Genomic DNA, 18,799 nt, shown 5'->3' with positions numbered 1-18,799 from the left:
AGGAATCAGGGTCTTCCTTCATAGAATGCACAAAGGGTTCCTGATGGGGATATGACTGGCCCCAAAGCATTCTTTCATATGCCTTGAATACATGAGGAAGTTTATTAAAACTTATCTATGCAGGTTGTTTGCAGTAGGGTATGTAGATTCACAGGATATATCAAATGCCTCCTGGAAAAATCAAGGTCTGAGCTAGAATCTAAAGAACAGGAAAGTAAAGCCTCATTCAGGCATCATCTAAACCTGACTCTTATTCCCTGAAGATATCACCCAGATGTTTAAAGTTTCCCTGTAGCATTTCAGCATTCAACACAAATGTCTGCAAGAGAAAAGCCAGCCCAACTTATCTCCTGCATACGTTCACATGAACATCTGCTGGGAAGTGAAAGTCATTATAGCAATGTAGTGATTCCCAACACCTGAACAGGTTGAAAATGTATATGTGATTTCAGTGTGTACCCCTTTTGACCTCAATGGAAATAAAACAAAGCTCTTTATTATAAAATCTCACCCTGGTTAGCTTTTGAACAGCTTCCCAACAATCCAGTTGAGTTTGATTGACATTAAGTTATTTATTGTATAAACAACTGAGAACAAAGGAGTCTGCAGTTGTATTTCACTCATTTTATGACATGGTTTTTAAATTACACTTCTGTCTAGGTATTGGGTTTCTTAAAACACAAGCATCCTGTTTGCAAAAATGCACAAAATATAAATAACTCTAGGAAGATATAAATCATGTTATATTGTTGGTTCTTATTTTTAGACTGGAAAAGACATATGGAGTACAAGCCTGGTTCTGGGAGCATACCTTTATTTCCTATCATTCACCTGGAGACTTGTGATGGACTTGTTTCTTCTATCCATGCCACTGTTGAGCTTCAAACCAACTATATTGGAAAAGGCTGTGATCGTGAGACATACTCAGAGAAATCCCTGCAGAAATTATGCGGTATAGATGTTGAATTTCAATTAATTTATATATAATAATGGCAGTTCTGAGCTGATCGTGTTAATGCTGGTATTTATGTAGAAATTGAAAGGCAGATTTCTTTTCTGTTGAACTTCAATTATTTGGGGATAGTCGTTCAAGGATCACATGTTGGACGCTAGCAGGGCTGAAGCCAGGAGTAAGGGGGTCTAATGTTATTAGTGGGTAGAGGTACTATTTTTTTTTTCTCTTACAGCAGCTTGTCAGTTTCATCTCTTTTTGGTATGATTTTATTTTATTTTTAACTTCATTCAGGTATTGACCTAAACATATGGAAAACTCAAAAGGTGGAGGGAGTGGAATTGCTATGCAGCCTCTTCCCTGCCTCTTTCCAGGAAGGAAGCATTGTGCTCACATTGGTTTGAATGTAAGCCCAGCTATCAGTAGGATTCTGGATCCTGCTTTATTCAGATTCCAAAAGTCATGAAATGCTCTTCAGGCTTCCTTCCTGTGTTCATGATCCAGGCTCATCCTATTTTGTGCTCTCTGTAGGCTTAGGCAGAGGCCTGAACGGGATCTTTCTTTCTCTCTCTGAATGGGTTGGGGAAGGAAGAGAAGATATTTGCCAGAAATTTAAAGTGATTTCATTAAGCAAAGTCCCTAAACTTTTCATCTAATGGGAACACTTGGAATTTTGAGGGTATTCCCACAAAGCGGCTGCCACCCTTCTAATCATGCAAGATTTTCACTACCCCATATATTTTTTTCTGCATACTCTCCCTGCAATCATTTTTCTTCATTCTGAGAATGTTTCTGGGATACATGTAGGGCCCAGAATAATTCCTGGAAATAAAGATTATGCTTGAATCTACTACTTAGTTTTACAGCAGAGACATAGAATGGGGAAAAGTGCATGGTGGCACCGAGGGAGTTTTATGGAAAGACCCTGTGTCCTGCAGGGGCCTCCAGGACTCTGGCTATAGAAGAGCTTTTGAAATTAGGGGTAGAGCTCCAACCCTGCTGTAAATGTTTTGAATTACTTTGAAATAAATTGAACTTGTTTGTGATTGTGGACATTTTTAGAGTTACAATTATATAACAAATTATTATACCAAGAAACTTATTTTACATATTTACATTTTGTAAATATTAATTTTAACCAGTATATATTTATTATTATCACAGTGAAATTTGTCATTAGATTACAGAGCAAATTTGTACACGCCAAGTCAAAATAAAATTCCATTTACTTCAATGGAACTTATTTCCAAGTAAATGGCTGTACAGGATTATGGCCTAAATCTCTTAGACTCTTGTGTTTTAAAAGAACATCAGAGTCTGACATCTCTAATTGGCCTTTTAAAATATTAAAAGTTGTCTATAAAAATCAACAATTTTTTACCCTCCCTGCTATAATGCATCTTGCATGAGGCTGCCTTTTAAATAGCACACTTCAGAATGTCCAAATAGATTCTTAAATGGAAGTGGTTTGACCACATTATACATATATTTTGCTGTACTCCCTGATCCAGTTCTGAGCTCACTTTAAAATATTGATCATTGCCTACAGTGGGCTGAATGGATTAGGCAGATTCCCTAAAATATTACCTACTAAACATACCTTGGCTGCTCTGAAAAAGCTAAATATATTAGACCTACTCTGCACATGGAAATGGGAAATACCAGCATTTGTTTCACTTTTCTCTACATAGATTTAATGTCTCAATTTAAATGAGACAATGAAGTGTGATTCTGGCTTTCGTATAGTGAATTCAGATAACAGCTTTCTCATTAGTATCTCATCAAACTGTTCATTACGTATCATCTACAGGAGCATCATCAGGGGCCATTGACCTGTTACCAACACATAGTGCAGCAAATAACTGGACAGCTGGTCTTCTGATGGACAGCAATGACATGATTTTTAAATTTGATGGAAAGCAAGGTGCCAAAATTCCTGATGGAATAGTACCAAAGAATCTAACTGATCAGTTTACCATCACCATGTGGATGAAACATGGCCCAAGTCCAGGATTAAGGGCAGAGAAAGAAACTATTCTGTGTAATTCTGATAAGACAGGTAATTCAGAATCTGTACTTCCTTCATCCTTCTCCCAGATTTAAATGTTCAATACAAGTAGATATTGAAAAATAACATAAACTGCTATAAGAATTAGCCTCAAGGTCTTTCTTACACTGAATCATGGATTGATTTGGGGAAATTCAATTTCAAATAAATTGATTATATAATCTGATTTTAATAAATTATCACCCAGGCTGATATATTTTTCATCTTTGTCTATTTATTGTTTTAGAAATGAATCGTCACCACTATGCACTTTATGTGCATAATTGTCGCCTAGTGTTTTTGTTACGGAAAGATTTTGACCAAGCTGATACCTTCCGTCCTGCAGAATTTCACTGGAAGCTTGACCAGGTACATAAATTACCTTTTATTATAATTATTCCCTAAAATTTATTCCATAGTGTTGCATGAAGACTGTACCAATACAGCAAAGTTTAAACTTGCATTTACCAACCTGAAATTTCTAGGTCTTAAAGTTCAATAATCTAGAGAGCACCAGGTTTGGGACAGCTGGCCTAAGCAGTTTTCTAATGCAGATAGCAATATCTAATCTCACATAAATCATGAATTATGACTGAATGAGTGATCTACCAGATGTTGTCAAACTACTGTACATTGGCCATGGTAATTTCGATTAATGGAAGTTAGAATCCAACAATAACTAGAGAAAATAAGATTCCACCACTGAATTGGAGGCTATGATTAAAAATTAACATATTCCTGTCATTACCAAAATTCAGTCTTCCATCTTTTTTTCTCACCTCCAAGTTTTTCAGGATGTATATCTCAACTGAGAATAATATTTGGGGAGCTAAAAGATATTCACCACCAGGTGTGATTTAGAAAAGCAACCCTGAAGATTCCTTCATCTTCTGTGTCAGAAGATTTACAGAATTTTAAATTTGAAGCAGCAGCTGAATTGGAAGCTAAGCTGCCCAGTGCCAGAACAATCTCCAGGAGCCTCAAATACTGTAAATTTTAGGCTGGAGCACTGATCCTAGAATGGTACAACCCACCCAGGTAGAAGTGATCTGAGATTACAGTAGGTGCTATCAGGGACTTTTCCTTTATTTTACTGAACCTTTCCTCTCCTTCAGCACACTTACTCCACAGAGTTCCTGTCACTAAACAAAGTAAACAAGGGGAGGGCAGCTCTAAAAATATTGTCAGTCTACTCAGCCAGCCTTGGTGGTACATTATATATTTATATATGTGTGTGTGTGTGTGTGCGTGTGCGCGTGCGCATGTATATTTATTTATTTGTTTGTTTGTTTATTTCAAGCTGATTGCCTATGACAGCTATGGGACCTCATAGAGCAGGGTTTCTCAAGCAAGGCAATTTTAAGATATGTGGACTTCAACTCCCAGAATTCCCCAGCCAGCATGAAGTCCAGAGTTGAAGTCCACATATCTTAAAGTTGCCAAGGTTAAGAAACACTGTCATAGAGGGTAGGGAGTTGGTATTGAAGAAGATGAAAAGTAACACAGTGGATTGTAATAAATCTTCTCAAATGGATAGATATTAGGATTTTGAACACTTTGCAAGTAAATTGAAAGAAATGCTTTGGATCTTGCATGAGTGAGAGCACAATACCTCTTTGCTATTCATTAAGGAGCCCAATGTTTTTCAGACATTTGTACAACCCAGAAGAAAAGGTGTCATTGTTTTAAGAATCACCTTATGACTTTAATAAGTAGCTTTTTTTTTAAAGTAAGATCTTTTTTTGTGGTCATGCCAAAGTGTAAAAAAGTCAGTCTGCCTTAATGAATAGCTGAGAGCGGTTGTTCTCATGAGGTCCAAAGCACTTCCAAATCGTTTTTGAAGCCAGTGCTGGCCTGGTAGTTATTAGTTCACAAGGTAACTCATTCCAACAATACATCAAAATAAACTAGAAAGTAAAACAGGTTTTGCTGTGACAATGTTCCTAAACTGAACTGGGATTCTAATAGAAAGGATCCTGATTTTATATCTGCTCTGGCACTGAAAACCTCTTAGCTTCTTACCTTCTAGCTCTGAATTAGGTTTCCTAAAGTAGATTACTTATAATTCTCTGTTATTCTTTTACTGATTTTGGTAGAGCCATTTTTGCTTTAACACAGACTATGATGGTGATGCTAGCAATTTTAGTACATGTTTGTTATACTGAAAGTAATATAATATCTTAAATCAGAGATGAGGAACTTATGGCCCTACAGATGTTGCCAAAGTACAACTTCTGGCATCCTTTACCATTTGCATGCTGGTTGGGCTGTTAGACGTTCTAGTTCAGCAACATACAACGTATAACAAACTACACTTTTAAAATGTATTTATTTAAAATATTTATAGTCTTCCCCATATCCAGAGGATCTCATGCCTGGTTGCAATGTATGAAAACAGGATTTAAAAAAATCAGTCAAAGTAAAACAAAAATAAATTAGCTAAGTGCACACAATGTAAAACACACTATAATAAACAAGTTATTTATATACCCTTAAGAGACAAAAAACATCTTTAGGTATATACCAGAATATTAGTGCTCACCTGAGCTCCAGATAAGGGAGATTCCAAAGCTGAGATGCAGTGAACGCCCTTTTTCACATCCCACGTAATGACTCTAAAGCCTTTGTGATAGATTTATGCTAAAAAAGAGACAGAGGGAAAAAGGCATTGTCTAATAACAGATAAAGAGATGAATGCTTTATAAGAGGTATCTATGGGAATTGGGGTGTGCTTCATTTAAATATTATTAGGCCAGGATGATTAGGTATGCTGGTGCTCTTTCAATTTTGAAACAAACAGATTGGATGTTAAAATTACAGCATGACAAAAGAGGGATACTCTGCAGTTGTAGTTCATGATAGTCAATTTACAACTTACACAGTCAATATGATAAAAAGGTTCCATTATTAAAGTTCTAATTAACATTTCCAGGAAAGGAACAGTGAGCAAAATGGTATCTACAGCCTGTAATTCTTTCTGTGGATTCTAGTTTCCATCTGTTTATACTGCTTCCTTTTGTCTTGCTGATCATTCAACATCAAGCTAGGCTTCCTGCTCTGGCACCAGCATTTGGTCAGGAGTGTGCAAGTTAGAGAATATTGGAATAATTAGGATTTTCAGAAAAATCTAATCTAAACTTCTATTAATAGTTTTATTTTCTTAACACTTTCTATATATTATATTGTCATGATCGCCGTTGCGATGTTTGCGGCATCGTAACGGCTCGCATGACAAAGCGCGGATGCATGTCAATGGCTGGAGAGGTGCGGGCGATAAACCGGACAAAGGAGGTAATGGGGTTGGGAGATCTACTGAACAAACAAGGTCCCGTCGCCCGGTAATCGGCCATTGACGCCCCTGATAAAGAAAGGATCAGGGCGAGGTCCGGAAAGGCATGTCCGGGCTTTCGAGGAATATCGAGGTCTAATCGCCCGGTAATGGACCATTACCTCACAGGAAGATAAACAGGGCGATGCCCAGGGCAAATGGGGCTGGACGACTTCTCACCTATCAAGTCTTGATGGCCTGTCACTCCATGGAACTCGTGGGGCACACCCGGAGAGTGTGGGGGTGGAGCTCTGTTTGGCACAAGACTATTTAATTCAACCTTTGGCGCGCTTCCCTCACTCTCAGCTTTTTACTGGTGTGCATTCTATTCTAAATAAAAGCCAGAGCTTAAACTTGATTTAGAGTCTGAGTCTTTTATTTGGTCTTAGGCATTCCTTACATAAAGCTGAGAGTCTTTTAAGAATGAACCTCACTAGCCTCTACCAGGAATTTTTTTGTGTGAGAGAAGCAACTAGCGATGACTGAACTGGGGACGATTCTGGAGTTGGCGCTTCAGAGCGGAGACACGAAGGACTCAACACGAGTGGGGGAGGCGACCAGACAGCTTCTGGAATCGGTGCTCCCAAGATGGGACATGAGCTCCCTCCCTACCCACACTGCACCCCAGTTTGGAGCCTGGAGCCCCAGCCCGGAGTGGAGGGCCCCGATGGAAGAGGGAGTCATGAGTCAACAACACTTCAGGTGGAACGGCGTAGCGGACCCCTGGCCAGGGACATCCCACACCACTTGGAGTCTTCAATACCCCCAGACGCCCGAGAGGGAATTCGCAGGACTGCCGATCGGGCAACAACCGGCAGCACCGAGGATGGACGATCCCGTCACACCGGACAGGATCAGGGCTCTGGAGTCCAAGGTGCAATCATTAGAACACATGCTGCGATCCATGCCAACTGTGGTGAGTGAGCTCATGAAGAATGCTGCTGTGCAGGGTGCAGGGAGGGGCCTCGGCATCCCACCCACCCTATCGCCAGCCCCAAGAGGAAGGGGCCAGGCGCAGGACTTTTTCCCAGGGCCCTGTGGTTTTATTCTGGTGGGGGTTACCCCTACTCACAGGTTGGGGTTTCTCCAGTTGGTGGGATCGCTAAAGACTTTCCAGTAAAATTTGATGGCGACCCCATGAACCTGTCATTTTTTTTAACCAACGCAACAAATTACGTACAGCAATACGGACATTGTTTTGCATCGGAAGGGGCTAAAATCTCGGCTATTGCCACAAAACTTAAGGGCAGAGCCGCGGACTGGTACGTACAAATGTCAGAGTCTGGAGCCCCAGCCCTGACTACCTTTCACACCTTCCTGACCGCCTTGAAGCGGTACTTTGAAGACCCCCTGGCAAAGGAGAGGGCTAAAAGTGCTCTGAAAGAACTTAATCAGAGGCAGAAATCGGTTGCAGATTATGCCCTAGAATTCAAGGTCTTGGCAGGGAAGGTCCCTGAATGGTCAGAGGCCACCCTGATCGATATGTTTAAGGATAGCCTCAAGCAAGAGGTGTTGCAATGGGCGCTGTACAGAGACGATCCGGACTCACTGCATGACTGGATCTGTCTTGCCGGGAAGGCTGAACATGCCCAGCGCACCTTCATGCTGGCGACTAAGAGAGACAGGCATCCTCCCAGTGGGAAAGGGCCAGTGCCATATTCGGGCCCGACATGGGATGCCAAAAGACAACGTCGCTTTGCCCGTGGGCAATGCATCAAGTGCGGTAAGGCAGGTCATCATGCGGCAGAATGCCACAAGGCTAGGACGGTGGATCGCCCACCTAGACCGACGCAGAAGGCTCCGCAGAAACCACCCAACCCTCCCCGATGGCTGACAGGGGCACTAGCAACCCCGTATGAAGAAGAGGACATCTACCTTGCGGGGGACAGGTTGGCCGCCCCGGAGCAGCCGGCGGAAAACGCCTTCCACCTGTCCTAAACAGCACCGCTGGGCAGGTGGTGGAGAATGGGCGCAATACCACCAGGGTGAGTGCGGACTGTCCCATCCTGGCCATAAAAAATGAACTGAGCTACGGCTCCAAGACCATCGAAGTCGGGGCTTTGGTGGACTCCGGGTGTTCCAGATGCCTGATCCACCTCAACCTAGTCGCTGCGCTAAATTTACCCTGTTTCCCTCTCCTGAAGCCGCTGATCTTCCAGCAACTCGATGGTTCCATGGTGGGGGCGGGGGGGCGGCCACCCAGGTACAGGAAATGTTACCCTACAAATAGGCACTCACAGGGAAACCATAGAATTCGTGGTCACCACAGTGGGCAAGCCTATAGTGGTTCTGGGAATCCCCTGGCTAACTCGCCACAATCCCTACACTAACTGGAGGACCCGTATGATAACGTTTGAGGATGGGTTCTATCAGGCACCTGCTAAAGGGAAATCCTTCACTTTGACTGTAGGGAGGGCTGAGATTGTTGACCCTCAAGTTCACACTTCCCCCATGGAGGGTTGCCGGAACAATACACAGACTTCACTGATGTCTTCGGGGAGGAGGAGGCAGACCAGTTACCCCCCCATCACAAGACTGACTGTGCCATTGAACTGCTCCCTCATGTCCCATTGCCTAAGCCAAAAATCTATCCAATGACACAAAAGGAATTGGCAGTGTTGCAGGACTTCCTCAATAGAAACCTCGCTCGGGGCTTGATCGAACCAGCAAACTCGCCAGTTGGAGCGCCTGTTCTGTTCCGCAAGAAGAAGGACGGTACCCTAAGACTGTGTACAGAATATCGCGGTTAAATTCAGCCTCCTTGTCAAACAAGTACCCCCTCCCCCTCGTGAAAGATATGTTGGCACACTTGTCGACTGGAAAGGTTTTTTCCAAATTTGACCTCCGCGAGGCGTATTACCGCATTCGCATCAGGGAGGGGGACGAATGGAAAACAGCTTTTAACTGTCCCTTGGGCTCCTTCCAGTATAAGGTACTGCCTTTTGGTCTTGCAGGGGCCCCGGGGGTTTTCATGCAACGAATTAATGAGGTTCTGCATGCCCATTTGTTCAAAGGAGTACTGGTTTATCTGGACGATGTCCTGATATACTCCAAAACTGAGAGAGAACACGAAAGATTGGTGAGACAGGTTCTCACCAAGCTCCGGCACGCTAAACTTTATGCTAAGCTTTCCAAGTGTGAATTCCACAAGTCGCGCCTGGATTACTTAGGCTACAGAATCTCAGATAAGGGCATCGAAATGGATCCTGCAAAGGTTCAGGCTGTTTTGAGCTGGGAGCGCCCGCGCACCCAGCGCCAGCTCCAAAGTTTCCTGGGATTCGCAAATTTCTACAGATCCTTCACAAAAGGGTTCGTGGAAATTGCCCTGCCCTTGACTGATTTGTTGCGGACCAAAGGCGTCGGGGAGATGCGCAAGGTAAAGAACCCAGGGGCCGTGCTCAATTGGACTCCCACCTGTCAGGCTGCTTTCGACCGGTTGAAAGCTCTCTTTACAGCGGAGCCAATTTTATCCCATCCCGACCCCGAACGGCCTTTTGTCGTGCAGGCTGATGCCTCTGATTTTTCAATTGGGGCTATCCTATTACAAAAGGATTCTGCCGGACTCTTGAAGCCCTGTGCCTATCTCTGCCAGAAATTTTCCAAGACGGAAAGGCGCTGGCATGTCTGGGAAAAAGAGGCATTTGCAGTAAAAGCGGCACTGGAGGCTTGGCGTCACCTTTTAGAAGGGGCAACTTGCCCTTTTGAGGTCTGGACAGACCACCGCAACCTTGAGGTGCTCCGCAAGCCCAGGCACCTCAGCCCTAAGCAGATTCGCTGGGCTCAATTTTTCAGCCGTTTTAACTTTCAGCTGAAGTTTATTCTGGGGAAGAAGAATTTTTTGGCAGATGCACTTTCCCGACTGCCCCAGGATGTGGAGCCTGTCTCCGACGTCGTGGGGACTGTGCTCTCTGAGTCTCAATTGGGTTTGGCCGCTGTCACCCGGAGCCGCGCTCGGGAACAGCCTCCCCCCCCTTGCGAACGACTCCGGTGCAGCCTGCTCCAGGCCGCAGGCAACCACAGATGCCAGGTGGGTTGCGTGCAGATTTTGCCCTCGCATTAAAGTCTGATCCCTGGCTCCTTGCTAACCCTGACAAGGTTTCCATGGAACAAGACCTCGCCTGGGTGGAGGGACGTTTATACGCCCCTGACTTGCAACAATCAACTATCCTCAGCCGGTCTCATGACAGCAAACAGGCTGGTCATTTTGGATTTCTCAAATCCCTCCACTTGACCCGACGCCAATTTTGGTGGCCCTCACTGAGGAAGGATGTCAAAACGTATGTGGCATCCTGCCCTGTTTGCGCAATGTCTAAGCGACCGTCCAGTAAACCCCAGGGGCTGCTGCAGCCCGTGGCTAACCCTTCATGCCCTTGGGATGAAATCTCTATGGATTTCATCATGGATTTACCGCCCAGTCAAAAGAAAACAGTCATTTGGGTAGTCAAAGACTATTTTTCCAAACAGGCTCATTTTGTCCCCTGTGCCTCTATCCCATTGGTGCAACAGCTGGCAAAGCTCTTTTTGGTGCATGTGTACCGCCTTCATGGCTGCCCCTCTCGCTTGGTGACCAATAGGGGCACACAATTTACCTCACGGTTTTGGCGGGCTTTTTTGAAATTAATTGGCACCGAGCAAGCATTGTCAACCTCCTGGCATCCCCAGACTGACGGATCTACTGAGATCCTCAATGCCATCCTTGAACAATTCCTCCGCTCCTACATCAACTACCACCAGGACGACTGGGTGGATTTGCTTCCTTTCGCGGAGGTTACATACAATAACACTGTGCATCAAAGCACGGGACAAACCCCCTTCAGGGTGGTATCGGGTCAGGACTTCATCCCCATTCCCGAGCTCCCACAGCCCCTGTCTCCAGTAGTGGTGGCCTGTGATTGGGGTTCTAAACTCGCAGACTCCTGGCCCGTCATTAAGGACGCCCTCAATGAGGCACAGACCTCATACAAACTTCAGGCTGACAAGCACAGGTGCCAACAGCCACCTTTTCGAGTAGGGGACCTGGTTTATCTCTCCACTAAATTTATCAAGTCACCTCAGCCTTCCAAGAAACTGGCCCCCAAATTTATTGGCCCCTTTCAGGTTACACAAATTGTGAACCCGGTCACGGTGCGTTTGGATCTACCTCATAATTTGAAGCGGCTGCACCCTGTGTTCCACTGCAGCTTACTCAAGCCGGCCAGTGACCCCTCCCGGTGGCATCCATGCACTCCCCCCCCTCCATCTGTCATGATTGACGGACAGCAGCACTTCGAAGTCAAGGAGGTTCTCAGCTCCCGCAAGCTTCGTGGATCTCTCCAATACTTAGTGCGCTGGAAACACTTTCCTCACCCTAAGTGAGTCGCTGCCCATGACATTCAGGCCCCCAAGCTAGTCCGCAAATTCCACGTTGCATATCCCTCCAAGCCCTCGGCTTGATTTTCTTCAGGGGGGCGGTATGTCATGATCACCGTTGCGATGTTTGCGGCATCGTAACGGCTCGCATGACAAAGCACGGATGCGTGTCAATGGCTGGAGAGGTGCGGGCGATAAACCGGACAAAGAAGGTAATGGGGTTGGGAGATCTACTGAACAAACAAGGTCCCATCACCCGGTAATCGGCCATTGACGCCCCTGATAAAGAAAGGATCAGGGCAAGGTCCGGAAAGGCGCGTCCGGGCTTTTGAGGAATATCGAGGTCTAATTGCCTGGTAATGGACCATTACCTCACAGGAAGTTAAACAGGGTGATGCCCGGGGCGAATGGGGCTGGATGACCCCTCACCTATCAAGTCTTGATGGCCTGTCACTCCGTGGAACTCGTGGGGCACACCCGGGGAGTGTGGGGGTGGAGTGCTGTTTGGCGTGAGACTATTTAATTCAACTTTTGGCGCACTTCCCTCACTCTCAGCTTTTTACTGGTGTGCATTCTATTCTAAATAAAAGCCAGAGCTTAAACTTGATTTAGAGTCTGAGTCTTTTATTTGGTCTTAGGCATTCCTTACAGATATCAGGTAAATGAAGATGATATGAAAATGTGTATGGCAGTGAAATAACATTTTATGAATCCCTTACTTTAATTTAATTTAAAAGGGGGGGAAATAACATATCAAATGAGCAATTCTGGCACAGAATCAGCTGGATGTCTAGTTGCTTTACATGTGATCCTTAAGAAGTAATAGCAAGTTATCTTAATGGATGTCATTGTAAGTGTTCTTTCTCAGCTGAGGTCTTTGATATACAATTCATACTTTAGAGTGAAATTTCTTAGATGAAACCACTAAATTATTTGGCAGATTCAAATATGTGCCAGCCTAAAAACTCCCTCTATGCTATGTATGGATCAGGCTGTCACTGACTCAGGGATAAACATGACTAGGAAGTATATATTTATTGTCTCTGCCCAAATGGTAGCCATATAAGATGCTTGCTGTTTCTGAGAGACCAGGAATCATGGTTCAAAATGTATTTCCAGTCATTTCAACCCTTTCACAATCTTTTGCAGCCCCACCCTCTTCTCTTATCCCTAGCCTCCATAGTGTCTATTTGTGGCAGAATATTGCTTACATTTTCTGCATTTCTGCGCTTGCTTTCAGAAGAATCAACCAAGTTTGGCTGGAATCTTCCAGCCATGAACTGAGATCTGAAACAGGTTTTCAAGGACAATCAAGACTAGGCAAAGTATTGACAGCCCTCTGGTGGCCCACAGGGAAACTGCAGATTACAGTGCCAAAATTCAGAGGCAAAACCATTGATTTTCTAGCAAGATTTTCTCCATTTTGTTAATAAAATTTTGCTCCTTAAATCCTTTCATATACTGCCCCAAAGGCAAAAGATCAGGAAAAAAACCTCTCAGCCCTGCCCATTTTAGTGATCTATTTTATAACACCCTCTTTGGTCTTTCAGAGACAAATTGAAACTCAAAAGTGCAGCATGACTGCAATAATAATGATCATCATCATCATCATCTATCCCTGTACTAAGGTGACTCCTCCTCCTCCTCCTCCTCCTCCTCCTCCTAGTTTGACACTGCCAAAAAGTGCAGCACTTGCCTGTGGATCAAAATAAGCCAGAAAAGGCGTATTATGATTTTCCATTTGACTATGCATGTCATTGACATAGCTAGGTGCTAATTTTATTTTATGCTATTTTATACAGAATGTTACAGCTATTTGCCACAATGTACATTCTTGGTCATTGGAGCCCTCAGATTGACTAGAGCGATGCCTATTCAGTCTTTAGATTATCTGTCATTTCTATGCCCTACCTCAATTTCTGCCCCATAGAATTACATCCACACTATTAATAATCAGTTTGAAATACTAGTAGATCTTAAAAATTTAGTGATTTTATATACTGTCTTAGCCATTTGTATTTAGTCATTTTAGCATTATATATAATTGTATTTCTCTTACATAGATGTGTATGGTTGTATTTGTAGTTGTCATGAGTACTGATGGTGAGCAGGAGGGGGCCCCTATCCAGGGGGGAAAATGCATGCGTAGTACTGAGGAGTTAAGCAGCCATTCAAAGAGACACAGATCAGACCCACCTTGACTTTTGGGGTTTATATGTCTGGGTTTTTCCCACGCTTCTTCAGTTTGTTAGGATTTTCTGTCTAATGTAGCAGTAATAAAACACTAGAGACCTATTCCTTGTCTCAGCATGGTTCCTGGCTGTTAGGACAGTAGTGGATTTTTAAATCCTGTATACACACACACACACACACACACACATGGACACGTATAATACTGGCCGTGTTCTTTTACATTTATGCTAGCCCCATAAATCCCAGTTATTCTTATAGTACAAGTTAAACTATTGGTTTGATAGAATGGTTTTAATTTTAGAACTGAATGTAAAACTTGCTGGTCAATGACCAAAATGAGGGACTTGTTAATTGTGAAGGAAGTTCTGACCTTATATTTTTAACTGACTTCAAGTTGCTATTTAAAAAAAAAAAAAATGAGATGGAAATATGAGTAACAGTATGCCTTGGACCACTCTCTAATCCATTTCTATATTTTAAAAAAAAATTCTGGGTCCCTAGAATGTTTTACGCCATAATACAGTTTATTGCCAAACACATGAATTTAATGCATATTACTGTATGTTTATTAATATTATCCTTCCTTCCTTCCTTCCTTCCTTCCTTCCTTCCTTCCTTCCTTCCTTCCTTCCTTCCATCCATCCATTTCTGAAATGGAAGTAGACATCAGTATTCATTCTAATCTATTTATAAAGGACAGACTTAATTTTTCTTTTGTGAGAACCTAAACAAGGTTTGCTGTTTCTAGAACTTATGAACCTTGTAACAAAGATGAGGTCATAATGTGCACTACTAGTTATAGGCCTGCTTCTTTTGAGGTTCCATTGAGCAGAGCTCCAAATATGTATCTCAAAGTCCTCATCAACCAAAAAGACTATACAGATCTTTTGAAAGACATATTTCACAATGCATGGAAGCTTGTAGAATTCATATATCTTTCAATTCTTAAAGCACAAATCCCCAGGCTTTCATTTAAGGATAGGAACAGTTTATGAAGTAGTTGCATGAGTAGGAAAAAAGACATACCTGGCTTAATAATTTGAAGAGGGGTGTATCATACCTCTTTTAAACGATCTACTACTAGTAAGTACAATAGATAAAATTAACTGACCTGTATACTTTCTTTGATTTAAGATTATTGTCATTAACTTGAGTTTAATATAAATTACTAAGTTATGTACAACTCCATTATTTTAAGCAAGGGAATTTCAATTTTAATAGATTAGTAACATAGATCTTATCAGCTACAAACTGCATATTATTTTATAGAACTGACATCCTTTGTACTGAAATTCAGTTATATTTTCCAGTAAATTATCAGTAAACCTGTGTAGATCATTAGTATCTTCTAAATACAAATGTCTATAAATCTGTTAAATATTTTAATTATGTGCATCATATTTATATTTATGTGCATTCCTCCTGACAAAAATGTTGAAGTTCTGGCACTTAATTTTTAGTTATTGTATAACAAGAAACAACTTTAAACACTTCTAGCTACTCAAAGATACACATATTTTAATAGAAAGAAGTAGAATTTTTAGTGCTCATTTTCTGGATTCAGAGTATGATTCTCTTTAAAAGCTTAAATTTGTCTAGGACATTTCAGCTAGACTTCAGAAAACGTACCAGGGATATTGAACTCCAATAATACCAGCAGTCTTTCCTTTGAGTTAGCATGCTTATAAAATGGTTTATTTTGACAAAATAATTATCACATAGGCTTAACAGATAACTAATTACTCTGTTTGGGATATATGCTATATAATCAACCTGTCTCTCTAAATTGTTATAGTATATAATTAAATAGCCAGAAGATACTATTTAAATAAAGTAGTTTTGCTTAGTGTTGGGGGTATATAACTTACAAATTGATCTCTTATTATAAACAAAGGATCACATTCCTAAATGTATTCATTACATATTCTGTGTATAAAATGGGAAAAGAGGCATTCAGATATTTCAATGTGCCTGAGTACATTACTCTCACATAATTAGCACTTCCATTTATGTATGAAAACAGCTTTTTCTTGAAAGTCCATAGTTAACTGTTCACTACTCTCCCCGCTCCTTTTTACTTGAAACCGCTGGGTGAGATCATCCGCCACCATGGGATGAGGTATCAACAATATGCAGGTGATACTCTACTATACATCTCCATCCTGGGTGACGTAAGTGATGCTGTGACCACCCTCTCTCAGTGCCTGGAGGCTGTAGGGCCTGGATGGGGAACAACAGGCTTTGGCTAAACCCTGGTGAGACAGACTGGCTGTGGGTTGGGGGCTTCTCTGTATCCAGGAAATTATTATCTTTGGTTCTGGATGGGGTTGCACTGCCCTAGACAGACCGGTGCAGAATCTGGGGATCTTCCTGAACTCACAACTCCTGTTCAACCAGCAGGTGGCAGCCATGGCCAGGAGAGCCTTTGCTCAACTTTGCCCCTTCCTGGATCAAGAGGCCCTCCAATCAGTCACTCATCCTCTCCCGTACAGACAATTGCAATGCACTGTGATGACTGCCTACTCAGCTTACCATTAAATCCGATTCATACGCATTAAGTAGAAATCTCTTTAATGGATTGTAGTGTGCAGTACAGAGAAAAAGTTGCGAATAGAAGTTCCCGTGCTTTCCCCAAGTTAAACAGCCCAATGAATTCAACTCCCCCTTCTTCGGTATGCAGCCCTCCTTTTCGTGCCAGCCTGTTCAGTTCTGTGCAGATGTCTGCAATGTCTCTGCCAGTTGACCTTGGATGCCAGAGATAATCCAGACAAAATGCTTCCATGCTCCCGGCTTGTCCCCCGTCCCACTTCTACTGACTCGCAAGTCTCAACCCGTGTTGATTCCATTCATTCATGCGAGTTGGATCAGATGTTCTGGGAACATTTGATCTTGGAGCATGACATATGCTTTAAATGGACTCTGGAAGCTACAACTGGTTCAAAATGCAGCCATGCAAGCAATTTTGGATGCCCTGAGGGTAGCACACATAATACCTTTGCTGTGGGAACTGCATTGGGTCCCAGCCTGCTTCCAGGTCCAATTCAAGGTGTTGGTTATTACCTTTAAAGCCCTACATGGCACGGGTCCAGGTTACCTGAGGGACTGTCTCATCCCTATTACACCTGGTCAGGCAGAGAGGGCATGTTGCAGGTCCTGTCTCCAAAAGAATGTCATCTGGCAGGTCCCAGGAAGAGAGCCTTCTTTGCCATTGCCCCTGCCCCATGGAATACTCTTCCCCCAGAGGTGAGGCAGGCCCTACTCTCTCATCCTTCCAGAAAGGAGTGAAGACCTGGCTCTGCCATCTCACTTAGGGCATGAAGAGGAGTGGTTAGCACCCTAAAGACACTCCCTGGAAATTAAATTAAGAACTTTTCACCATCTACCTCTTGGAACATATTATTTATTAAGAGGATTGTTTTTATTGTATTGTTTTATTGTATTTTAACTAACGTTTTATTCCTATTTTATGTAAACCACCCAGAGTTGCTCTCTGAGTGAGATGGGTGGTGAATAAATTTGGTATATATATAAATAAATAAATAACAAAGTTACATTTTGGGTAGAAAAAACTTAGTTCTAAGCATCAGTTCATCCAATCTTCATCTTTTCTTTTCTAGTTATTTCCCTGCCTATATTTCTTTTGCTTGCTTGCTTTTATTTATCCTATGGCTGGCTTTATTTAGCACTTAGGACAAACTTAGCTGCTCTTAAAAAGCTAAGTGAGGTCATATCTAATTAGTATTTGGATGGGAGACACCAGGAAATTCTTGGGCTGTATACTAGACTGGGAAGCGGGGAAAAAAAAAACAAGAAGGCAATAGCAAATATCTTCTATACTGTAAACAGGAAAACTACATGACAGTGTTTATGAAATTACTAGTGGCCGAACTGACTTGAAAAGATTTTGCATTAATCTTTATCCTCTGGTAATACAATAGGTCATTTGTATTGGATGGGATGGATGGGATGGAAGAAGGGAAAGAATCACACTATATATTAACTATGAAAAATGTCTAAAGAGAAATAGCACTTATAAAGCTAAGAGTATTGAGAGATATAATATTGCAAGCAGTAAATTCACTGTAGCACTAGTCAGTCATTAGTTATATATTGACTAATGGCAAAAGCAATTTGTTAATGGAAAAAATTATCTAAGGAGATGGTAGGTTATATATGCATTTATTTGCAGAGTTTGTAACCTGCTCCAATCAGAACTAAGCAATGCATAATTCCCATCTTTATAATTCCAGATGAAAACAATAACAAAGTACATAATTCATATAAATTCATAAAATCACATATCTAAGACTGGGAATGCACAATCCAAGTGCATAATTAAAACACACAGTTGCTGGACAGAGCAGTCATGCCACCCAGCCTTAGGACCTAATAAAACTACCAAGTTTTCATAAATTTCTTAAAGCCAAAAGGAAAAGGGCTGTTCAGGTTTCTGGGGGAATGTTATTCTGAAGGAGAGCAAATGTATTGAAGCAGAAGTTGAAACACTTATCTCTTGAGGATGCTTTAATTTAGATTCCTGCACTGAGCTAGGGTTGGACTTGATAGCTTAAATTGCTCCTTCTAACTCTGTGATGCTCTGGTTCCAGATGTGGTTAGTCTTTGGATAATAAAGCATTCCCTTCACAGAAGAAACAGTGAAAAACAACAGTCTTCAAAGCTGTCACTTGGAGGCCACACATCACATGACTCTCACATCTGGACCACCATTAAAAGCTAGCTCATATGTATTCTGATCTGCATGGTTGCCTCTGTCTTTCTGGGACGTGATGTTCCTTGCATGGCATGCTAAATGTGATTTTAGAGCAGAAATAAAATGCTTCAAGAATCTTGGCTGCTAAGGGCCATGGTGGATTCAGTTGTGATATATAATTATGTCCCAAAAGGAACAGAATGGGATTTTATTTCAATT

At 42.2% G+C, this 18,799-nt stretch overlaps 1 protein-coding gene across 1 annotated transcript in view; it reads left to right on the top strand.

The window, feature by feature from the left end:
- Positions 1-18,799, top strand: part of CLSTN2 (calsyntenin 2) — a 111,456-nt gene that overhangs the window by 27,981 nt on the left and 64,676 nt on the right. The window contains exons 5-7 of the mRNA XM_063307783.1: positions 767-952; positions 2,763-3,011; positions 3,247-3,368. Coding sequence (XP_063163853.1) covers positions 767-952; positions 2,763-3,011; positions 3,247-3,368 — 557 coding nt within the window. The remainder of the gene's footprint in view (positions 1-766; positions 953-2,762; positions 3,012-3,246; positions 3,369-18,799) is intronic.

This window comes from Candoia aspera, chromosome 6 (genome assembly GCF_035149785.1).
Source record: "Candoia aspera isolate rCanAsp1 chromosome 6, rCanAsp1.hap2, whole genome shotgun sequence".
NCBI classification, from domain to species: Eukaryota; Metazoa; Chordata; class Lepidosauria; order Squamata; family Boidae; genus Candoia; species Candoia aspera.
This window is presented reverse-complemented; position numbering and strand designations above follow the sequence as displayed.